The sequence below is a fragment of the Scomber scombrus genome, chromosome 2 (genome assembly GCF_963691925.1).
Source record: "Scomber scombrus chromosome 2, fScoSco1.1, whole genome shotgun sequence".
NCBI lineage: Eukaryota > Metazoa > Chordata > Actinopteri > Scombriformes > Scombridae > Scomber > Scomber scombrus.
The window spans coordinates 18,766,043-18,790,985 of record NC_084971.1 but is presented as its reverse complement, the minus strand read 5'-3'; the positions used below and the strand labels follow the sequence as shown (position 1 = coordinate 18,790,985).

Genomic DNA, 24,943 nt, shown 5'->3' with positions numbered 1-24,943 from the left:
GTGACTGGTTGAGGTGATACCTGCTCACTTGCTGGCGAGAATGCCGGTGGGGCAATCAGTAGGATCAGCACCATGGATAGCGCTTGTGACAGGCTGTTGCTTTTTCTAATTAGACCTCACTGGAGACCGCAGAAATAAAGTAAAATATTTCCTCCACTCCATACAGAACTGCAACCCTGTGAATGGCTCGACTTCATCTTAGCTTGTACACTAGTAACATAAGGGACTGTTTTTGACAAGAAGCAACACCATTTCTGGGAAATGTTGAACATCTGAGAAACACTAGCACCAACACAGCTCCTGGCATGAGATAGACACCGCCAGTCATCTCCATCTCAGTGTAGGCTGTTTATAGTAGTAATAGAACAGCTTACAACACTCAGTTTGACAGTGATACCAAGAGCAGTCTGTGAGTATTTGAACAGTGACATATTATTTATTGTTGTAGTTCTATACTAGTAAATTGGATCTAAAATGAAACAATGACTCAGAGGTTACAGTGTTGACTTTCCCTGTTTATCGTGTTCATATGACTGACCATTTCTCCATCTTCTCTCTTGCCTTGTGACAGGGCCCTGGGTGCCAACCCACTGTACTGTGACTGCCACATGCAGTGGCTGTCAGACTGGGTGAAGAGCGGCTACAAGGAGCCTGGCATTGCCCGATGTACCGGGCCCGGTGACATGGCCGACAAACTGCTGCTCACCACGCCTTCCAAGAAGTTCACCTGCACAGGTAAACACACACTGTCACTCACACACAGTTCTGAGACAGTGACAGGAACACATGCACATGCTAGCAGATGTACATACTGTATAAAGAGACACATTTGCATTTACAATGTAAATATACTGTAAAATCAATTCAATCATTTGTCCAAAAACATGACATATATAGAACATGACAAGTAAACCATTATTATGGAGTGCCAACAGACGTAAACACACTTGAATGAAGACTCCTAGAGGAGACCACAAGCTGCCAATTACAAATTGTCGCTGTCCAAGGAAAACCATGTATCTCCAAAATGTAAAAGTTTCATGGAAAAAGAAAAACATGCTCTGGTTCAATAGTTGGGGTTCATTTTTAGATTTGAATGAGTTTTTAACGAGTTTTGCTATCATAATAAATGGGATAATTATATGAACCCACAAAAGTTTAGCTAAAAAAACCTTAAAACCATCACATGTGGAGATACGTGGTTTTCACTGGACATCAATGGAATGTTGATTTTAAATTTATATGAACATCACAATTTTTGCTCGTGAGCATGATTTTGGCTGTAAGTCATCAGATTGTAAAATGCTAATTACTGTTAACCACAACCCTTAACCCTACTGAATCACATCAACTGTGAACACATGACTGAAACCTATTTTTAAACCTAATCTAACTGACGCACTGTAGAAGTCCCGGGGCCTTGTGGTTTTCTGGTGCCAGGTAAAGTAGCCAGTTACATCTCAGTACTTCCTCCTCGGTCTCACCTACCTGAGCTCCTCCAGACAGTCCCAGCCCAGTTTTCCTGGTTCGCCCTTTGATCCCCAACCAGATTGAACCGCTCTTCTTCCCTTTCAGCCCTCATGTTCTGACCAGAGTTGTTTGTCCCAACTGTTGTTTTCATGACAAAAATGTTCTGTCATGAAAGTTGGGGATTCGTATGTCTTCTGTACATGTCACGGCCTTGCAAAAAAAATCTTCCATCTTATTTATATATTCTTATAAACCAGTTTTTAAATTGTGCACATGAATTATGTGCCAGTCTCTTCTACCGTCTTCTTCAGTAGTTTCAATAGTAAGTCCTTACTTTACACAATGTTTTGTTTTTTTCAGTTATTCAATTATTTACTTAAAAAGACGATATTATGATTACTTCATTTTTAAATTTAAAGTGAAATGTCAAAAATACACAGCATTCATTTGGACAAACCACCATCCAAAAATTGATGTGAGGTTTATGCAGATTCCTGACAATGTACAGCTGTCTGAGTGTATGTATTCCTACTTGTATTTCTTTCCACAGCAAACAACATCAAATAAAACTAATCATCACTCTGGTGTGTATGATTTTTTTTTTTTTGTGTGTGTGTGTGTGTGTGTGTGTGTGTGTGTCTGTGTGTGTGTGTGTGTGTGTGTGTGTGTGTGTGTGTGTGTGTGTGTGTGTGTGTGTGTGTGTGTGTGTGTGTGTGTGTGTGTGTGTGTGTGTGGGTTGGTATGTTTACATCACATAGGCCCAGTGGATATGAGTATCCAGGCCAAGTGTGAGCCCTGCCTGTCGAACCCATGCAAGAATGACGGCACATGCTCCAATGACCCTGTGCACTACTACCGCTGTACTTGCCCCTATGGATTTAAGGTAATCATACACAGAATAAGCACACACACACACACGAACACAAACACACACACACACACACGCACGCACACACACACACACACACACACACACACACACACAAAGATTTCTTTCCTACAGTTTGAAAGCCAACAGATTAATACATTTGCAAAAGTTTGATATGCTTTGGATTGAAACAGTGTTCAAATACTTACATCTAGGACAATACACAAATGTGCAATTACATGCAATTATGATGAGAGGCTGTTGTTTTTGGAAGCACTGAATGTGTGTGTCTGTGTTTGTGTGTTTGTGTGCTTGTGCAGGGCCAAAACTGTGAGGAGACCATCCACGCCTGTATCAGCAACCCTTGCCAGAACGGAGGAACTTGTCATCTGAAGGAAGGAGAGGGGAGCAACTTTTGGTGAGACTCTCACAGTAATTAGCCAGTTAGTTAGTATTGGCAGCTATCCCTTTTGTTAAAGAGGCTTTCCAGTGAATTTCTCATGATTGTGGTTTACTTGTCATAAGGAATACTACTCAGCCTGTCAAAAAAACAAAAAAATAACATGTATAATGTCTCTGCGGCTCTTTCCAAAGAATGAAAAATGACCCTAATGATGATTAGGATAGAGACTTCTGATTTTTAAGGCCTGCATTACACACTTAGGGAGTGTAGTTTTAAAGACATCTGATTAAAGATGTCGGTGATTTGTATTATGGGAACTATAGGATGCACTGTTTTTGGAGGTAAACCCAGACTGGGCACACATTGTATCAGTTTTGACATATCTTAACCTTTATTTGACATGTTTTAAATCCCTCTTGTGAATCAACCAACTTACATTAATTGACATGTAAATCACTGGACTACCCTTTAACATTTTGGTTGCCAGTAGCTGTGTAACCTGTTCTCTGCCACAGTGTCTTTTTGATACTACCACTAAGGGGCTTTTTAAGTTTTTAAGAAATGTTAAAAACCTACACATAGTGGCTTTATGTGGAGGTGAAGACAAAAGCCAAAACACACAAAATATCTGTTTTTTCTAATGGATTGCAAAAATGTATGTGTGTGCATACCTGCTGTGGGGAGAGGAGGTTAAAAGAAATAGAAGTAGCTCTATAAGATGAGGAAGAAATAACTTTCACACTTCAATTTTTTCCTTTTAAGTAACTGTTTAGCTACATCATCATTTGTGTGGTTGCAGCATCCTCAGGTCTTGTCAATGAAGTTCATGAATACATTTAAATAGTAAATAAAAACACCCGGGTCACATTAAAACTGGAGTATTACCTCTATGTTTAACTTAAAAGGAAACATAAGCACATACCTGCAGGGTGAATTATGCAAAACGGTAATTATCAGACCTCAGATGTCAGATGTCAATAAACCAGTGAAGCAGCAACCATTGTGAACGGCAGCAGACACAGCAGCACGACCCTCAGCTGATAATTACATCAATGATACTTCACTACTTATGACAGGTGGGAATGAGTTTACAGGAAGTAAATGGCTCAGGGGAATGGCTGTGTCCTCCGTCTGTCTCTGAGCAGGACGGCCCTGCTGTGAGAATCACCTTCTCTTCATTAGGCTGTTTAGTATTAACAGGAGGGGAGCTAACGCCTGTCTGCATGCTCTAAGCTCATTTCAACCACCCACACAGACAATTAGACCAACCCAAGATGACAGCTCCTCCTGTTCCTGTCCTTCTGTCTCTTCCTTTGCCCCTGTCTTTCTCTTCTGTTACTTTTTCACTTCAATCTCTGTGGGCCTGTATTTCCATCTCTGTATGCTTTTTTCCCCCCTCCTCTGGCATAGGGGGTGGAATATTCATCGTGAAGAGCTGTCATTGACTATATAATGAAATATTAATCCAACAGAGTGTGTGCCGCATAAGAGCTCTTTATTAGACCCATAATATACCACTCCGAATGTGGTGTGTGTGTGTGTGTGTGTGTGTGTGTGTGTGTGTGTGTGTGTGTGTGTGTGTGTGTGTGTGTGTGTGTGTGTGTGTGTGTGTGTGTGTGTGTGTACAGAGTAATAAACCTGAGTAGTAGTTACAGAGTTGAGGCACGCTCACGTTAACAGAATAATGACTCTACTGGGAATATGTAGATGGAGCTGACTCTGCTGTTAGGGGCTGTGTGTGCGCGTGTGTGTGTGTGTGTGTGTGTGTGTGTGTGTGTGTGTGTGTGTGTGTGTGTGTGTGTGTGTGTGTGTGTGTGTGTGTGTGTGTGTGTGTGTGTGTGTGTGTGTGTGTGTGTGTCTTTCTCATCTAGAGGTCCCAAAGATTTCTGTTTGCAAACTTCTTCATGTGTTTATCCTTTGACACCTGCTTAAAAGCGTCTGTGTGATCTCAGGTGTGTGTGTCCAGAGGGCTTTGAAGGCGACGCTTGCGAAATCAACATTGATGACTGTGAAGACAACGACTGTGAGAACAACTCTACCTGTGTGGATGGAATCAACAACTACACATGCATGTGTTCACCAGAATACACAGGTAACACATGACTAACTAAAAAAGGCCTTTTTTTTTTACAGTAATAAACAGTTAAATCGTGATTTTTTTCTAACTAACACTGGTCTGCTGCTACTTGTTTGTCTGCTTTTGCACTGTGCTAATCATCTCTGAGTGCTAACCTTTGTGGCGGTGTTCTCTCTCTGTCTTTCCATGTCTTCGCTGTCTTGTGTCTTTTTTCTTGTCTCGCTCTGCTTTCTATCATCTGTCGTCTTTTTTTTGTTTTGTTTTGTTTTGTGGTTGCAGCTGCTACCAATGAGGTGGAGAGAGGTTAGTCTGTTCTTGTCTCTGTCCCTCTCTCCTTACTTCCCTCCCATCCCTTTCCTTCCTTCCCTCATTTCCCATGATTTATCCATGCTCCCCAGAAATATGATATTCAGCACCACATACTCTATGCAGTCATGCTCCATGCTAGCTGTGCATGTCCTTGATGATCAAACAGACCACTGAGTTTGTAATTCATCCTCTCGGATGTCTGTGGTTGTTCTGCTTGCTGCTTTATGCATACATGTTATTACCACCATAAACTCGAAGCCGACTGTGTCTCAATTTTCCAGGTGAACATTTTGACATTAAACAATAACTGCTCTCAGCTACAAGTGCTATGCAAGATTTAAAATGTCTTAATGAAAGCAAACCAAAGAAATACAGTCAAATACAATACACTTTATTTGCATGATTGTATTGTGGCATGGAAATCATTGCCCTCTTACATATGTTTCTCATTTAATTATGGCACAGTACATGCATACATAAAAAAATGAAATAACAAAATGTATTGTATTTCACTTCATGTCTTTATTTGATCAGTCTTTTTGCTGAAGATGTTAATCTTTAAAAGGTCATGAATATATCGTTTCATTTTTTAGTCATTTCATTAAACAGCTTGGAATTGCAGTTTTTAAAAACTCAAATAAGATTAAATAGCATATTTTTGGAGGATATTTTCAGTTGCTAAATTGGTCTACAAGTGAGTATTTAGGATAGCAGGGTGTGTATGGGTATGTTGGATTGAGTGAAATAAACTAAAGAGCTCATGTTCATTTCAATGAAGTAACATGTCAACCGCTGCAATGGTGTGGTAGGCTTATCTTTTAAGTAGATAGTTATAGATAATTCACCCACAAAAGAGAATTCAAGTTGAGGTGACATGTTGTCACCCAAAGCTGCTGCCTGCTACCTAATTATGTAACTTACTGTGTTCCACTTTGAAGTTGTTATATAGGTTATGTGACTGCTTTTTAGTGACTGACTTTATTTTAGCATGTTGTACTTTTCACAGGCATATATATAAGAAATAAGCAAATAATATCTAATATCTTAACCTGTCCACCCACTCCTAATACTGCAAATCATATAGAAAGTTTAACTTCAAAATGAAATGCGACAAATGAGCAGTTGCTTTGTTTCAGTTGCAATTTTGAAGTTTTAACTACATCTGCAGCTCTTTTAATGGCAGCTGCTTCCTCTTAATTAAAACAACTTACAGTTGCAATTGACATTTTTCTAAAACTAAAAGACTGTGAAAAAGATACACCCACTATTAATAAACTAGAACATGCAGTGGTTTTTTATCTTATAAATAAATGAGGTAGCACACACAGTTACTAATGTGGACAGAATTACTGTCATGCTCACGTTGATTTTTATAGTCAATTTTCAGAGAATTTCATCCAACAACTTTTCACTAATTTTGGAGCCATCACTTTAGCCATCTTTTCTGTTGTTTGATTACTTTGGTTGTTACACTGGATACTTTATATGTATTTGATGTTACTTTAACCTACTGCAGCACAAACATACATACACATCTCCCATCGTTTCACACACATTCTCATTGAGACCCAAGTGATCATATAATTATTCCCACAGTGGACATTGTGTTGGCAGGAGTATTGGTTTATTCTCTGATGCCTCATCAGTAATCAATTTAGAGTTCTGAGATTCAGGAACATCGGGATACACCCGGGAATATCATCAGGAATATGACATTCCCAAAGATGAGATCATTTATCAGACCACTGTCTTGGTCTTGATCGCTAGAGAGTCATCCATCATCAGAGTGCACACCCATACAACACACACACACACACACACACACAAATTTCTGTCTTATGCAGTAAAGACACAAACAGTAATATATACAGTATGCACACCAATACACTCAGTCATTCTAAAATGCAAAAGCAGAAAGTTGAAAATATAGAGATGTTTTTATAATATCACCAAATTGTTTACAGTATGCAGTATTGTAGTATTAAAATGGTATTGAGGTTTGAGTACGTGTGCGTGTGTGTCTGTGTGTGTGTGTGTGTTCTAGGGGAGTTATGTGAAGAGAAGCTGGATTTCTGTGCCCCAGAGCTGAACCCATGTCAGCACGACTCAAAGTGCATTCTGACCCCTCAGGGATACAAGTGAGTGGACAACACACACACACACATGCACATACACACACACACACACACACACACACACACACACACACACACACACATACATATACACACAAACACAGAATTAGCAGAGTTAGCAGTGCTGTCTCGTTTCTCTCCCGCTGGATTTGAGTACCAAACATTTCTCACACTGAAATAAATGATTTGCTGATTTTTCCCTGCAGAGATAAGTTCCTTGTGTTTGTGTGTGTGTGTGTGTGTGTGAGTGTGTGTGTGTGTGCGTGTGTGTGTGTGTGTGTGTGCGTGTGTGTGTGTGTGCATGCGTGCGCGTGGGAGTGTGAGTTTGGCTCCCTCATAAGGTTTCCTGTCCAGATTTTATCTGAACCTTGCTTTAGTTTTACTCCTTTGCAGTTTGTACTGTGGTCAGCATAGTGTGCCCGTGCCTCAGTTTGCGTGCTTGTGTGTGCACAAGGCATTAAGCTTTTAAAAGCACCTTTTATTGATTGGTTTTTCTTTCAAAACTCTGTGTGTGTGTGTGTGCGTGCGAGTGTCTGTATGAATGTTTGTGTGTGCCGTGTATGTGTGTGCATGTGTGCGTGAGTGTGTGTGTGTGTGTGGGTGTGTGTGTGTGTGTGTGTGTGCATGTGCATGTGCGTGTGCGTGTCCGTGTGTGTGTGTGTGTGTGTGTGTGTGTGTGTGTGTGTGTGTGTGTGTGTGTGTGTGTGTGTGTGTGTGTGTGTGTGTGTGTGTGTGTGTGTGAGAACATGCATGCGTGCGTGTGTATGTGTGTGTGTGTCAGGGTCAAAAAGTAATTGAAATGTTTTCCCTTTAGTGTTAAAATGTCCTCGACACAAGCAATTACAACAAAATCCACCCACAGGCAGATACAGGTTGTTTAACCAAACAGCAGCTTTGTTGTTGCAAAGAGCATTGCAGATGGTATCAACAGTATCAACAAGTTCATCTGTCTCTATCTGTGTGTGTGTGCATGTACTTATGTGCATGTGTGCATTGTAGGTGTGAGTGTACTCCAGGCTACGTCGGTGAGCACTGTGAGCTGGACTATGATGACTGTGAAGAAAATAAGTGTCAGAATGGAGGTCAGTGCATTGATGCCGTCAACGGATACACCTGCGTCTGTCCAGAGGGATACAGGTGAGGTGTACTTTCCAGCAGGAAGTCACATGTACTGTTACCGTTAAACTGTTACTATTAAACCAAATGGTCACGACAAACAGATCGGTGCAGTGGATCTTAATTTTGCTGCATTACTGACATTGGCCTATGCTCATCTAAACATTTCTAACAGATTCAGATTGTTTTTGTTCAATTACTTTTTCCAAACTGAAATATCAACAGACTGTCCTGATTGATTTTCCAAAAAATTGCTTTCATCCCAATTACTCCCTGCTAACTGAGATTTATTTTTCAGGTGGTGTAGAAGGGGCTCCGCCTTGTGTTCATTGTCAGTTATTGCAAATATACCAGTACTATCTATCTATCTATCAGGAATATTTCTCAAAGCTCAAAGCTTGTGAATTCCTTTTGGCAGCCCACTCTCAAATCTCAGGTGTCAAATAGTCCTCGAGAGCACTAATAAAAAGGATTTTTAATAGTCCTTGTTGACTGCTGCAGTACCACAATTTGACAAGAAAAACAAAACAAAAGTAAAGATAACATGTTTACAGTGTTAGTGTTCTAGTTTCAAGCAAGTTTCAATTCTTAATTCATTTAATCACCATCATCACACCTCAAAAGGCCTATTGCTTATGTGGTCCTACATGTACACAGTTTTCTCATAAAGTTTGACCAGTCTTTGTTATTTGACATAAGACATTTCTGTCTGCTGTGTTTCATCTTTTTACGCGTTTCGCTCACGAGTGGGTCTCTTCAGGAAAAACATGTATTTCCATGCACCAATAAATGTTGAGCATTATTTGAATCAAAAACTGATGACAGGTGTGGGGTTATTACCTTCTGTTGTCCAACATGTGATCTAACCACACTGACACAGCATTGACAAAGCAGACAAGCTGAGTCTTTCAGTGTTAAATTATCAAAATGAATATCACTTTTTTTTTGTTGAAAAAAATCTTCTTAATTCTTGATTTTTTTCTGTCTGTTAAGTCTTCTAGAGAAATATTAAAAGTGGCTTTAAAGTTGAGGACACTCTTAACTCTAAATAGAAGTACTTTGGTGTTCTCGGCATTACACATATTAGCTGTCCCTCATACTTACTGCATCAGCATCAAACCTACAATCTGGTTGAAAACCATTTCAAGCATGCTATATTTAATGTGTGTGCGTGTGTGTGTGAATGTGTGTATTTGTTGCAGTGGGTTGTTCTGCGAGTTCTCTCCTCCCATGGTCCTCCCTCGCACCAGCCCCTGTGACAACCATGAGTGCCTCAACGGGGCGCAGTGCGTTGTCATGGAAACAGACCCCCGCTGCCAGTGTCTCCAAGGCTATGAGGGCGAGCGCTGTGAGACGCTAGTCAGTGTCAACTTTGTCAACCGCGAGTCCTACCTGCAGCTTCCCTCTGGTCTCATCTCACCACAGACCAACATCACCCTTCAGGTGCGCTCACTCAAACACTCAGTTTTGTGTCATGAAATGGAAAGTAGTGTAAATTAAATACTATAAGTACATTTACTCAAGTATTTTACTTCTGAGATACCCGAACTTTACTTAATCATTACCATTTCATGCATCTTTATACTTCTGCTTCTATTTCCTTTCACAACATTTATTTTAGTTTTGTTTACTCATTACTTTTTGAGATTTTTTTTGATTTTTTTTAAACTTGTGTGTGTATATGTGTATAGATATATATGCACATATATATGTGTATGTATGTATGTATGTATGTATGTATATGTATATATGTATGTATGTATAAAAATGTACAGTACTTAAAAATCTCCACCTCGATTATCTGTAACACTGAAATGCTGCTTGTGCAGTGATACGTCAGTAAAAACAATCTAATAATGTAATTTATAAGTCACAGGGCCCAAGTACTTTTACTTTTCATACTTTAAGTACATTTTGCTGATAACATATTTATGAAATGATAATGTGTGTACTGTGAACCTACAAGGTGAATGCTTTCATAGTTATTTGTAGCCACAGCAGGCACTTGTTTTTAGGGAAAAGGCTCTAAAAACTCACTGTACACTACCTGCTCACACACAATTAGTGACTAACTTTTACTTAGCAAAGGATCTGAATACATCTTCCACCACTGGCAATAAGTTCCCTTACATGGCCATCCCACTTTGTCTTCAGATTGCTACAGATGAGGACAGTGGCGTGTTGTTGTATAAAGGGGACAATGATCACATCGCCATGGAGCTGTACAGGGGACGCCTGCGGGTCAGCTACGACACTGGGTCCTACCCTCCTTCTGCTATATACAGGTACACACACATTCGAGCAGCAGCACCAGCAGAAATGTCCCACAGCACACTCACATGATGGATGACACAAATACTTAGACAAACTCTCTCTCTCTCTCTCTCTCTCTCAGTGTGGAGACAGTGAATGATGGCAGTTTCCACGCTGTGGAGTTGGTAGCATCAGACCAGACGCTGTCTCTGTCCATCGATGGCGGGCCGCCCAAATCCATCAATTCCATCAGCAAACAGTCCACACTCAACATAGATTCCCCGCTTTACCTGGGAGGTAAGGACCCAAGCACAGTGTGTGTGTGTGTGTGTGTGTGTGTGTGTGTGTGTGTGTGTGTGTGTGTGTGTGTGTGTGTGTGTGTGTGTGTGTGTGTGTGTGTGTGTGTGTGTGTACACATGACAGATACTTCAGTCTTCTGCAGGTCAAAGAGGATTTTAAGCTCCCTAATGTATTAACGTGAAAACCTAAAAGGCTGTCATGTATGAAGGTACATTATTTGTACTCTATTTACTATGTGAAATATTTTCTAATTAATACATTATTTCTTGAATGATGAGCTCATTCACTTTGTCAGTATTATGTAACAAATATATTGTGATGGTTACAGCACGGTATTAGGCAGATTGTTGATTGTCATTAACCTTCACGGGTTGTTGCACTCTTTGGATATTTACTGGTTCTGTGAAATGATCGCCTCTGAGGTTCCTCCAATGAACAAAGATATAAAAAAGGTTGTTTTCTATTGGAGCAAAGTCGCAAAAACACAAGTAACCTTGATGTGTATTTTGATCCCCATTTGAAATTTGAAGCCTACAAGACATATCACCAGAAGTAGCTTTAATCATCTTAGAGTATTGGCAAAGTGCATTTATTTGGAAAAGGAACTGAGAGATTAATGCATCTTTTTATCATTGGCTGCTGGCTTGATTACTGCAAGACTCTTTTTAGTCAAGTACCCAAAAAAAAAGATAAACAGCAGTTTAATTCAAAACACTGCAGCACCTGTGCTGACTGAGGCCAGAAAGAGAGCACACGTTTTTAATTTGTTGTTAATTTACTTTACAAAAGGTTTCATGTTTCTGTGATTGGTTTTCAAATCTGTGAGTAAACCAGACTATATATCACACATGTCAGTTGGGCCAGGGCTAAGACCTATCAATGGACTTACTATGACTCATGGACAACAGTCATTGTTAAACTAAATTCTAAAACAGTTTTAGCTTTGCATTTAAATAGTATGACTAGTACGGCCAGTTTTACCATTTAATTGCCTTAAATTCATCTCTCCCCTTTCTCTGACCTTTTATCACATCCAATCAAAAATTCATTTTCTTTGAAACACAGAGTACAATCTTTCAAAAAACGATATGCATTTCTGATATATACTTAGATATTTTTTTGCATTAATAATGCTCTGATGTCTCTAATCATTTCCAGGTATGCCAGAGCGTGCCTCACCCTCTGGAGGTCTGTCAGCCTTGCAGCAGGGCTCAGGCGGACGCAACGGCACCAGCTTCCACGGCTGCCTCCGTAACCTATATATCAATGGGAAGCTACAGGACCTGGGAGCTGGGCTGGGGCCCAGGGCTCCAAACTCTGGGACTGCACAGAGCACCACTAGACAGTGGCTGGGCCACGGGGTGGAGCCAGGCTGCCAGCCCTGCCAGAAAGGTGCCTGCGTCCAGGGGGATTGCCACCCAACAGGGCACCGTGGCTTCACCTGCACCTGCCACCCGGGCTGGACAGGAACACTGTGCGACCAGCAAGTCAACAACCCCTGTGATGGCAACAAGTGAGTGTTTGACACAAGTAGTTTGCATGTTTTTATGTAAATGTGTATGTGATGGATTGATGTATCTGCCCACATCTTTATCTTTCCTGTCATTCCTTCCTCCATCCTCAGGTGTATTCATGGCACCTGCCTTCCAATCAACTCCTACTCGTACTCCTGTCGCTGCCAGCCTGGTTTTGCCGGCGTACTTTGTGATGAGCAGGATCAAGACGCAGCTAACCCCTGCAGTCTGTCTCGCTGCAAACATGGCAAATGTAGAGTATCGGGCCTGGGCAAAGCGTACTGCGAGTGTAACAGTGGATATACAGGGGAGGCATGTGATAGAGGTGAGAAAAACATAAAACCGTGTTTGAGGTTTGGGGGGGGGGCATGTTGGGTGTGTCTGCATGTGCTACATATTATCTGTGTGTACAGTAAACCAACTTCTTACAAATCTCTAAAAATAATACTAAGTACTTTTCAAGCTATTTCTTTTAACAGAACCTCTTCTAAGCTTCTGCTTTGTTATCTGTTACTTGTAAACTCTCATGAGAAGTCGGTCCTCAGTGTGTGCGCATCTAACAGTGTTACATGTTTCTGCATTAACGCTTCTAACCCAATGCTTTTTCAACTCAGCATCTCCTGAGCTTCCTCTTAATCCCACGCGGGGGGTGACTCAGGTGAGACTGCCTGGTCAGATCTAACTGTCGGCCTCTTTTTCTGACTTTTTTCCCTGTTCCTCCTGATGCAACCCATAGTGCGTCTACCCACTGCCTCTGCTTCATTTCATCTGACGTGTATTTTTCATCTTTCAAATTATGCACTGCAAAAATCACAATTCAATAAAGTCACAAATATTATTTTAGGATGCTTAAGTCTTATTTTTTTTCTCATCCAAGAAAATCTTATCAATCTTTGTTGATGTTACAGTATTACACTTGTTATTGTTGTTCTTATTCAATCTATTACAATATATTTTCAGCTAGAGCTGACAAGAAATGAGAATCAATAGCATTGTGCATTATGAATGACAGATAAAGAAGTCTTATTTACTCCTAAATTGACCTTAGACATAATTAATGTTATTGTAAATAATCTTTATCTTGAATGTCTAAAGATTTAACTGTTCTTTAATAGTTTAAAGTACGTTTTTGTTGCAGCATTTATTGTAGTTTTAAGAAGTCCCTTTTGCTTACCTCCTTGGCATATTTTTTATTATAGTGAATTTCTCTGCATTACACTATATTTTCTTTGTTTGTTTAAGGGTATTTTTGCAGTTTGTCATCTGTTATGGTGTTTATTTGCCTCCTCTTGTTTTCTCTACAGTCCACAGATCTGTTGAGTTACTCAGTCTCATTCTCACCATTAAGATCACTTTTGTCATCATGTCTTTGTCGCTTCAAAACAACAGTAAAAGCAAGCAAGCATTAAAAGGATAACCTGTAACCCTCGTGTTTACTCATCCTCCCCGCAGAGGTGGCCTGCCGAGGGGAACGGGTCCGAGACGTCTACCAAAGACAGCAAGGCTACGCGGCGTGCCAAACCCAGGAGAAGGTCTCCCGTCTAGAGTGTCGGGGCAGCTGCCCGGGGGGAGCAGAAGGACAGGGCACCTGCTGCACCCCCCTGCGCAGCAAACGCAGGAAATACACCTTCCAGTGCACTGACGGCTCCTCCTTTGTCCAGGAAGTGGAGAAAGTGGTCAAGTGCGGCTGTACAAAGTGTTCCTCATAAAATTTTTAAAAAATCTAATTAAAAAAGAGACAACACCCTCAGCAGATTTTCTCCTCTCCAGATATGTTTTGTGTTCCTGCCCGCCTTACTTGATCCCTGAATTCCCTTGTCCAAGGTCCCAATTCCTCCTGAGAAAACCCTCCACCCTCACCCTCCACAGTCCTCCCCCCACCAACCCTGTTTTTTTTTTAAAAACCCTGAAAAAAAGTCAAAAAAAAAAGTCAAAAAAAAAAAACCAAGAGAAACAACTAAAAAGAGTTTCTTTCCTTGTCAGTGCTGGACTGATGATTGATGCTTCCTCGGTGGGGATGTTGAATTGTATTGTAAAGTACAAAAACAGACTTATTTTTTATTATGAAGTGGAGAAAAAGACAAAAAAAAAAACAAACAAACACAAGAGTTGACTTTTTCCTTACATCTACTTCTTTTTGTTGGTCATGATGACTCCATTGGTGTGCCACTGTCTCTTCCCTGGAGGACTGAACGGTAACTGACGGCCGACTGCTTCCTGCTTCCTGTCTGTGAGTTGTGATTTATAGGAGTAACCTTAACTGGTAGTACCATAGACTCACCACTAGGAGGAGCTGCATTATGGCATGGGAGAGTGCAGGCAGTGATAACACCCCCCTCCCCCTCCCCCACTACAACACAAGAAACCACCACTGTAGTCTGCAGTCTCTCTTAACAGACCTCCTGAACCCTCTGAGACTGTGCGCACAATCCTACACACAGCTGTGATCAAACTTGTGGTATTTTATACATCTACTGAACAACATACACACACACATACAAATGCTCTCACCTGTAGAAGAGTTATATGTTACCTGCCAGGTTAAATACACTACTCTCTGTTTATCCACCCCCAGTCATGGATGACAAGTATTTATTGTATCATAAATACCTGTACTTATTCAGTAGATCCCCCATGTATCAATCTGATTCTTTTAATATATATTAATTTATATTTGTCCTTATTTTTGTATTAAAAAGACATAATCTGTCAAGATAGCTGAACTAACAAAATTGTGTCCTTTATTTTGGTTGAAGAGAAGTTGTTTTTTTGATCACTGAAACTATTGTGCTTGCCAGAGACCTTAGTTACATTTTAATCTGCAAATGTGACGTGAAGACATTGTATATTTTTGTCGCGTTTCCTGAGAGTTTGTACTGTGCCATTACCAGAAGGTCTTTATATTAGAGTATAAATGTATAGATAATTTCCCTACATATGTCTTTCACACACAGATCTTGTGAGTAGCATTGACCCTAGAGGATCCTTAGAACTGTTTTTACCTTTTTAACAAATTTATGCTTAAAAAATACTGTGACTTTTTCTAAATGAAACTACTTTGTTAGCCCCCTGGTCTCCAATGTTAACATGTTGCTGCTAAGTTTTTGTACCGTAGACTTGGATCTTGATCTGTATGTTATATAGAAGAACTTCCTGCTCCTACTGTACAGGGGCGTCTTGTGTAACAGATAAATATGTCCCCCACCTCTACACATGTGCATTGTGCTTTATATCCCCCCTCCCTCTTCTCCATCCCCAGACTAATGTCAGTTTCCTGACTGATGTTTGTTTATTAAACACAATATTTACCTCACACTTCTCACCTTTGCCTTTTTTGTCACACAAAAAGAAGTTCAGTTAACTAGTTAATAATTCTTAACATTACATCTATTGCTTCTCCCCCATTGAAAAAAACACTGTAAAGTCCATTCTCAGTGTATGTGAACTGGAGGCGTAAAGCTCCCACCTCATACTCTTGTAAGTTGAATACTGGACTGGATCCAAACTGGCTGTGATGTAACAAATCATTATTGTAGGTACACGTCTTAGACTCAGATTTTCTGTGAGCACAGACAAAACTTTTCACTTTCAGCAGATGAAAGTGAAAACAGCCTTTGAGTGTCAAACTCAAACATCCAACTGGAGTAACAGTAAGAAAAACACATTTTTGAGTAGAGGGGAATTAAAGATATTGCACATAAAATTAAGAATATACCAGGGACTGTGCAATATTTGTTTTCATCCTCACCTTTACCTCTTTTCACCCCTTCTCTGTCTCTAATTAAACATCTTTTGTATCTGCTCTTCCCCAATGCTCCTCCCATTTTTGGAGTCCACAAATAAATATAAATGTATAAAAAGTTTTTATACAGTCCAGCTATATTAAAAGATAAGTTCTATAATTTTTCTTTATGAATCCCATGAAAACAAAACCAACAATGAACCCAACTTCTACAGTTGTCCAAGACTATTAAAAACAGATCACTATGACCGATCATTGCACTGGCTGATGAGTTTCTTCCTTACAATAAACATAAGTATTGTAGTTTACTCTAATCAGCCATAACATTAAAACTACCTGCCTAATATTGTGTAGGTGCCCCTCGTGCCACCAAAACAGCTCTGACCTGTCGATGCATGGACTCTGAAAGACCGTTGATCGTGTTGTCTGGTATCTGGCACCAAGGCAGCAGATCCTTGAAGTTGCGAGGTGGGATCTACATGGATCGGATTTGTTTTTCCAGCACATCCCACAGATGCTCAATCAGATTGAGATCTTGGGAGGAGGGGCAGTGCAACAATTTAAACTCTTTGTCATGTTCCTCAAACCATTCCTGAACAATTTTTGCAGTTTGGCAGGGGGCATTATCCTGCTGAAAAAGGCCACTGCCATCAGGGAATACCATTGCCATTAAGGGGTTAACTTGAACTGCAACAATGTTTAGGTAGGTGGTACATGTCAAAGTAACAACCACATGACTGCCAGGACCCAAGGTTTCCCAGCAGAACATTGCTCAGAGTATCACACCACCTCTGTCAGCTGGCCTTCATAGTGTATCCTGGTGTTATCTATTCCCCAGGTAAACAATGTACATGCAACCAGCTGTCCATATGATCCAAAAGAAAACATAATACATCAGACCAGGCCACATTCTTCCATTGCTCCATGGTTCAGTTCTAATGCTCACTTGCCCAGTGTAGGTGCTTTCAGCGCTAGACAGTGGTCAGCATGGGCACTCCAACCAGTCTGCAGCTATGCAGTCTGGTACCCACCTGTCTATTATAGCCAGCATTAACTTTTTCAGCTCTTCTGAGGTATCAGACCAGATGGGTGAGCCTTCCCTTCTCACAAGCATCAATGAGCCTTGGGCACTCATCACCCTATCTCAGGTTCATTGGTTGTCCTCCCTTGGACCACTCTTGATAGGTACTGAGCACGGCACACTGGGAAAACCTGACAAGAGACCTGACATTTTAAAGATGCTCTGACCCAGTCATCTACCCATCACAGTTTGACCCTTGTCACAGTCACTCAAACCCTTAAGCTTACCCATATTTCCTGCTTACAACACATCAACTTCAAGAACTGACTGTTCACTTGCTGCCTAATGTATCCCACCCTTGACAGGAGCCATTTCAACAAGATAATACCATTCAATGTTATTCACTTTGCCTGTCAACAGTTTTAATGTTTTGGCTGATCGATGTATTTTCAGTAAATACCACATACACAGCCCTGCTATTGTAAATACTTGCTAGAAATCCATCCAATATTTATATTGTTGATATTTCACTCTGGACTGTGGTGAGATGGTCCCTTCAGAAGAAACAACATCATCAGTCATTATTGCAAATGCCGAACAATTACATATTTTAACATTCACGCCCTGTAGCAGCCATATGAGTTATTGAATAATGCCTGGCGGGAATAAATGCAGCACTAGTTTGATATTGTTATAAATCGAGTCAAGATGAGTTCATTTGTATAGAATACTTTAATCAACAGATCCTCGAGTCAGATGAAGAAAACAACCCTCTGGAAAAATGGAAGAAACCTTTGAAAGAGCAACAGCGGGATCTCTCTTCCAGGATGGAAAGACGCAGTCGCTTGTGTGTACAGATTTATGGACAGATTGATATATATCCTGATTGCCTGATCCTGATTCAACTTCTTTGTGTTGCCAAAAACAGATAGGACCTGAGAGGCATGACCTCCATCATCATGGATAGCTGGAAAGAGGGCAGGCTGTACATACACACACAATGGAAACTCATTGTTATAGAGCTACGAAGTGTGCAGAGGGACAAGGTTAGGGTGGATGGATAGGTCATCTAAATGCGGAGAGACTTCTTTTCTTGTTTCCTACCAAAAGCCAAACTTGGTTAATTTTTTGAACCATGACCATGATCATTCCCTAACCTTAACCAAGTGTGTGGCCAAACCAACCCAACCTAAAATAATGTATTTTATTGTTTAATTTGGATGATTTGTTGAAGTGGTGAACCATCAGACCAACATAACCATCAGTTCTCAAAATCTTCTAACAAGCTAAATTTTATATTTATTTGAATATGAAGTTCAATAATCTGATTTGCTGGTGTGTGGCTTCATTTCAAATTACACTCAGCAGTACCAGGTCTGTTTTGTGTGAGTATGCAAGGCTACAATACAGACACATACTTTTTTTATCTGAAGTATATATTAATTGGTAGATTCTTGATGTGTTGATGAATGAAGTAAACCACCGCTGACACGTCTCACTTGTATATTTTAAAGGTTTTATTACAAAAGAGAGCAGTGTCAAAACATCCAATTTTGAAAGAGTCCCTTGTGCCAATCTGAGTCTCTCTGACCACTCCAATTCTTACAACACTATATAGTTCACTGTCTCTAAAAGCTCCACCTCCTGAACAAATGGTCAGTCAAGAAACATAGCCCCTGACCTGACTTTTCACCTTTGACCTAAACACAGCATCTGTTTCCAATCCATCAGGACACCAAGAGATGACACCAGGTTTCACATACCAAAGGACAAAAACAGGTCGTCTCAAATTATCACATAATAAGGGCAATCCAGACAGTACATATTCATGTTAAAAATGTAATTTTCAGATAGCTATGATGTAGTTTTGCCATCAGCGGTAGAAGAGTAAAACAGCCGCCTCAGTCATCTCTTTGGAAGCGCTCCAACCTTGTGACTGTCCCAGTCTGTCCCAGTCAAATGCAGGGAAGTCCCCACACTGATGAGGGGGGTATTCAGGGAAGTATCCACCTCCTCCTATACAGTACTGGAGATAGAAACAAAGAGCATGGATGCACTGTATAACATTACACATAGATTATATAATGCAGAAATGCAATGATGGATTCAGACCCACAGTTTCAGAGTTGCATCCAGTTGGTTTAACTCCGGAGCAGATAGCCATGGCTGCACGTTCATTGTTTATTGCTCTGAAGGTGATGAAACCTGCTTCAAACTCCCCTTTCATCAAACAGAAAAGAAACTGAATTTAAAAGGCAACTTTGTGAAACACAGAAACCATTTCTGATAATTTTCAGACAATAATTTGTTTTAGCTACTTAACAATTTTATAATTCAAGGTTCACCATCAACCGAGATTAAGCACAACTTATTTTTTACATTTCTTTGTAAGAATCAAACAAAATAGATTTAAAGTTTTAATCAGGGAACTTATATTTTAACTTTGGTGAGAGCTAAGCTAATCACTTCCTGTCTACAGTCCCATAAACTGATATTAGTGGTATCAACCTTCTCATCTCATTCTCAACAAGAAACCAAGCATGTTTTCAAAAACTATTCCTTTGATGAATACAATTAATGAAATGAAATGTTGGAAAATGTAATTATATATGAATAGTTCCAAGGTTTTACAAATGTTTACTATTATTATGATTATTATTATTCAAACTTTTGTGTCTTAAGAGTTTACTTGTACTGCCTCTGAAAACCATCCACTGAAATATCTAACAAAATGGCAACTGGTGGATGATTTAAAATGCATGATTTGTGTTCCCTAATTCTTCTTAGTCACTTTTTTCCTAAAATATTTTTCTCCCATAAATAACTTTAACAACAATTGATACATAATAATGATGGTGAAACAGCTATCATTCTTTATAGATAAGCTCCTTACTTCTTGGATTGGGTCCGTATAATTTTGTGGTGGACTCTCTGTCTCCATGATCATACACGATGGGAATAGCTGGCCCTCTGTTACTGCACGAGCCAACGTTGTATCTCACTGGATATTGCTAAAGCAAATGCATGTAATAAAGAGTTAGAAGTTCCTGTAGTCTAACATTACTTTACAAATAATTCCTTGCTGACCAAGTTACCTTGAAGAGCTTAAAGAGGTTCCCCCCGTACAGACGGAGGAAGCGGTTGTTAGTGTGATAGCGGAGGATGGCTGCCAGGTTCCAGTGCTCCAGTGCGAAGGTGTTGGGAACGTGCCACACAGACATGTCTTCTGCTACTATATCATAGTAACCTGGATTCTGTGAAAATGCAATACTATTATCACAACTCAAATTGTGCTTTGGATCATATTTCAGTTTTTAAATGAGGAAATGACAGACAGTGATCATTGTTACATCTTGAGATTTGCTGTACCTCTGAGAGTGAATAGACACTAACACAGTAGAAAACACTGTTATCTGACCAACTATTGACTAATGAGTCATAAAAAATGAGTCCACATGTGTCTCTTGGGTATGAGTAGATTACATGAGTGTACATAAGTAGATTATCTGGCTCCCACCAAATTTAAAGTATTATCTACAAGCCTGTAACCACACGCAAAAGGAAATTAAGAACATATTAATTGGAAAGGATAAGGTTACTGCATCTGATCATTTAAAATATTATAAAAAATAAGAGATATTCAGCGATATGGTTTCAGACAAAGTCCCATTCTGACAAAAAACTGTTTCAGAAACATCTTGACTCAGGTTAATTTTTTATTAACATTTTCCCTCCTCCAAACTTCCCACCATGCAACAGTAAGAACAATCAATTCAGTGTTTCTAAGTGTTAGTAAAGGATATACTGTAAGTATTAATTCACTGTGAAGCCCTTTTTGCTTGCTGTGAGCTTTCCTCCTCTATACTTAAAATACCAATTTGCTTTGATTAAATCAGACTGCTGAAACCTCAAATTATCAGCAAATCAGTTTTAAAAATACTTTTACACAGAAGGACTGTTTCAGGTCAAATTTAACCTATTTTCTAAAATACTGTGAAGATACTTTTTGTGCATGAAATTAATCCTCTTTACATGACACTCAATACAGTAATATCTGTAAATGTCCCACAAATGCAAATAATGTGTGCTATAAGTCTGTGCCGGTACCTTAAAATCATCTGAAGTGGCGCTCTCTGCTGTTCCAAAGGTGTTTCTATTGGACCAGTTCCCGTCCCCATCTGGTATGTTAGCATTGTTACCCTGCTGGCTGGACCAGCGATCGCCCACTGTGCATTTTCCATAAACGCTGTTCTCATGAACACTTGCCACCAGAGTCCAGCCACCTCCCGCAGTGGTCATATCACAGAAAGTCTGATAGACCATGCCATTAGCAGTGGTCAGGTAGTATAACCCATCTGAAAATATTATAACAAAGGTTTAAATAAAGGTCCGCTGTTTTGTTTTATTACCCATTAGCTGTTTAGTTGTACAACAAAATATTTGAACAGAAAGTGTTTGAGGGGACTGCAACACATTTAATTAATCAAACTTCAATTAGAAGCTTAATTTTCCTTTGCATTGGAAATCTATTTATTTCATTTCAAAGTACTGCATTGATAAATTTCTCCTGCAGGTAATACCAGCTTACCTTCATGTTCATTATATCTGTCCTTGATCTCTTTACAGCTCCTTGCAACATAACTGGATCTATTCCTCAGTTTCTCCAAATGTTCAAAGGTGGTCCTGGTGAGGTTCTGGGTTATCTTGACATCTCTGATGGTGTTTGAGTTGGTGAGCTCCTCATTTACTGAAAATAAAGTTAAATAGCAGTAATGTACTGTTGCAAAGCACAGTGCATGAGCATATGTAAGAAATAGGCTATCATGTGTTGTATTTACCTGGTGCTGCAAAGGACTCATGCTCCACTGACACCAAAACCACCAACAGCAAAAGAATATGATATAACATGTCTGTGAAAAAAACATTCAAACATCAAAGAACCATTTTTGTAGCTATTAGAGTATATTATTCATTTGTAGGAAATCCTTTTCCAGTACCAACACTCCTTTGTATTTTCATCTAGCTCTTAAATTCAGCACAGAAGTCAGACTTACTGCTGCAGTCTGAAATTGAAGTCTCTGAGAGCATTTGTTGAGTTTTTATCCTTTATGGACAGAAAATACACCACAGCTGGTGGCTCTTCATAAGTAACTTATTAACATTTACAACTGCAGGTGTCTGGCTAACTTGTTGTCAAGGCATACAAAACGTTTGTATTGTCTGTCCATAAATGTGTGGTTCTTTATGATAGCAATATGATTAAAAATGTTAGTACACCATTAATAACTGCTTATGAGTCACTCTAATAAGTGATCATGTATGTAGTTATAAATATTTATATTTATTAATGAATTATAATGTTTAAATAAACAACCAGTAAATGTTGCCTAGAGTTATACATGCTAATAAATCACTAATAAAGGGTCCTTTCAACAATCTATCAAGTCTGGTTCAAAATGTTAATAAAGTGATCATGAATTGATGTTGGGCCACATGCCCTGCAACTCATTTCCAGAAGGAAAGTGGTCAAACAGTCTCTTCCAGGGATCATTTCACAGTTTGTTCTGCCTGCCTTAAAACAATATTCAGGTGCCCAAATGACAGTTTTGCTTGCTATAAACATTTCTCCTGTTCATCAAATGTATTCAGATGTTTATCTAAAGGTAATATGAAGCTCCAGTCATCCAAATCAACCAGTTCAAACGAAAATCTTCCAAAGTTGCAGCCTTGTTTATTACCAATGTCCTTTTTGACACTATCCTTTCATTGCCGCTTGACAGAGAAACAGAAAGAGCACATTTTGTACTAAAAGGACACCCTTTGGGAGATATCCACTTGATCTGGCCTAACTCCAGCTTCAGATAAAGTTTTTCTAACAATTTTGTTCAAAATGAGGACTGTGGATTTTGTTACCCATCACTTACATTACAAATAAATCATCCAATGGACAGTAAAATTGAGTGATTATAGTTTAATTACATTGTCATATGAGCAACTGTTCGTTTTAAGATTTTTTGTTTTTGTCAGGAAAAATTGTGAACCTATCCTTTAGATAACTAAAACAAATATCAATGTTTAACACTGGTGGAGGATTTCCCACAACCTGGCAACCCAACATTTGATTCTAATAATGGCTTATAATTGAACGTAATTACATTAATACATCCATTATTGTAATTACAGCTTTTGAACCCTTTAAAAATCACACCTTATCGGAAATTGGTATCCACGCATTCCATGCAAACACAAAATCATTCAAACATATCTACCTAAATTTAAAAATGTCCAGCGTACCTTTCTCCCAGTATTAAAAATTGTTCTTGCTGATCATCAATGTAACCTCCTTTCCACTTTTACATTCATGAGATATTAAATTAAAATATAGGACAAGTTTCAGAACTAGCATCAAGTTTTTGAAGCATCTATTTCCTACCTGTATTGATAGCAGTAAGATGTGATGTGGTCAATGCTCGATCATACTTTAATTCACAACAGCTGTGTGTCCTTATTTATAAGTCCTAACACACCACTCAGACCACGGAAAACATAATGATCTTATCTTGTTGCTTACACTAACCTTTTCCACTGAAATTTATATCTTACTGACTGCAATAAATTGTCTACATAAAGCTCAGCGATAAGGAAGACTGTCTTCATGCTGCTCCATTTATTTATTCACTCTTTCTGTTCCCGCTGACTGAGGACCTTCATGCTTTCAGTTAAAACAACCACAACCCCTGTTAGCCAATTGCTCTTAAAAGTTGCTTTCAAACTTTTAAAGGTATTCCTCTCTCTGCAACCCTCCTCAAGTCCAGTGATCATCAGATCCAATATCTATGGGTCCTTCCACTGGATCACAGTCCTGCTCCACATCTCATTCATGCCGATCTTCAGCCACTGCTCTCACCTCTGACTAACTCAGACTGTCATATTCTCATATTAACTTCAGATAAACATTGGTGTGCATGTTTGCACAGATCGAGGACTGTGAATATTTTCCCCAATCACTTACAATGAAATCAGTTTAGGGGTTATTGCAGTAAGAAAACACCTGTTTCAGTGTTTATATGGACATTTGGATATTGTTTTAAAGCAGACTTGAAACATTGTGAACCTCTTGTTTAATACAAATGACTGTTTTACTGTAGTATTGTGACTGTTCTGTCTGGAGATCACACAAGTAGAATCATTGGTTCTGTTACATGAGATTACATGGTGTGGTGGAAAATGACATGGTAGGAACACAAACAAAGGCTCAAAGTGACTACATCATTACAATTACCAAAATCTAAAACAAATAGGTAAAACATGTTTGTATTTGTAATCTGTTTGTGAATAATTTACAGTAGTTTTAAACTACAAAAGGCTGTGTTTATTGTGACATTGGCACTCAGGTTTCTTTGGATTTCCTGCATCTTATAACTGTGTATCAAAAACTAATCTTACATCCAATCCCGTTTTTGCTTTTTCTTCATTATAACTGTATTTATATACAGTATACATTTCTTCCTGCTGTCTGTCCTTGTTAGCTGTCCTGTGACCCTCTGATGTAAATTCTGTCCTGGTTTGAAGAACGTCCAGTCCTGACATTTTTTCTCAAATGACAGGAGTGTTTAAAACATATTATTGATGCATCTATTTCTGAGCTGTGTTGATAGCAGTAAGATGTGATGTGGTCATTGCTCAATCATACTTTACTTCACAACAACTGCATGTCCTTGTTTATGAGTCTTGG

General features: G+C 39.3%; 2 protein-coding genes across 2 annotated transcripts in view; one reads left to right on the top strand and one right to left on the bottom strand.

The window, feature by feature from the left end:
• slit2 (slit homolog 2 (Drosophila)) overlaps positions 1-14,154 on the top strand; it is a 94,822-nt gene extending 80,668 nt beyond the window's left edge. Inside the window, exons 27-39 of the mRNA XM_062427709.1 lie at positions 572-735; positions 2,229-2,353; positions 2,659-2,756; positions 4,694-4,833; positions 5,098-5,121; positions 7,172-7,265; positions 8,262-8,399; positions 9,581-9,821; positions 10,533-10,663; positions 10,774-10,928; positions 12,090-12,444; positions 12,556-12,770; positions 13,898-14,154. Of these exons, the coding sequence (XP_062283693.1) occupies positions 572-735; positions 2,229-2,353; positions 2,659-2,756; positions 4,694-4,833; positions 5,098-5,121; positions 7,172-7,265; positions 8,262-8,399; positions 9,581-9,821; positions 10,533-10,663; positions 10,774-10,928; positions 12,090-12,444; positions 12,556-12,770; positions 13,898-14,154 (2,137 nt within the window). The remainder of the gene's footprint in view (positions 1-571; positions 736-2,228; positions 2,354-2,658; positions 2,757-4,693; positions 4,834-5,097; positions 5,122-7,171; positions 7,266-8,261; positions 8,400-9,580; positions 9,822-10,532; positions 10,664-10,773; positions 10,929-12,089; positions 12,445-12,555; positions 12,771-13,897) is intronic.
• A 4,927-nt stretch (positions 14,155-19,081) lies between these two features.
• Positions 19,082-22,116, bottom strand: LOC133986071 (intelectin-like). Its single transcript, XM_062425851.1, has 7 exons — positions 22,047-22,116; positions 21,797-21,955; positions 21,316-21,563; positions 20,304-20,462; positions 20,102-20,219; positions 19,325-19,428; positions 19,082-19,234 (listed from the first exon to the last, which is right to left on the bottom strand). The coding sequence occupies exons 1-7, from the start codon at positions 22,114-22,116 to the stop codon at positions 19,082-19,084; spliced, it is 1,011 nt and encodes a 336-aa protein (XP_062281835.1).
• Between the last annotated feature and the right edge of the window lie 2,827 nt (positions 22,117-24,943).

Bases quoted from the DNA above. Each gene is read 5' to 3' on its own strand.
- LOC133986071 (XM_062425851.1), bottom strand. From the start codon at position 22,116: ATGTTATATCATATTCTTTTGCTGTTGGTGGTTTTGGTGTCAGTGGAG. The intron at 21,564-21,796 runs GTAAGCTGGTAT...TAATATTTTCAG, and splicing joins CAGATATAATGAACATGAAG to ATGGGTTATACTACCTGACC. The intron at 20,220-20,303 runs GTAACTTGGTCA...CATTTGCTTTAG, and splicing joins ACCTCTTTAAGCTCTTCAAG to CAATATCCAGTGAGATACAA.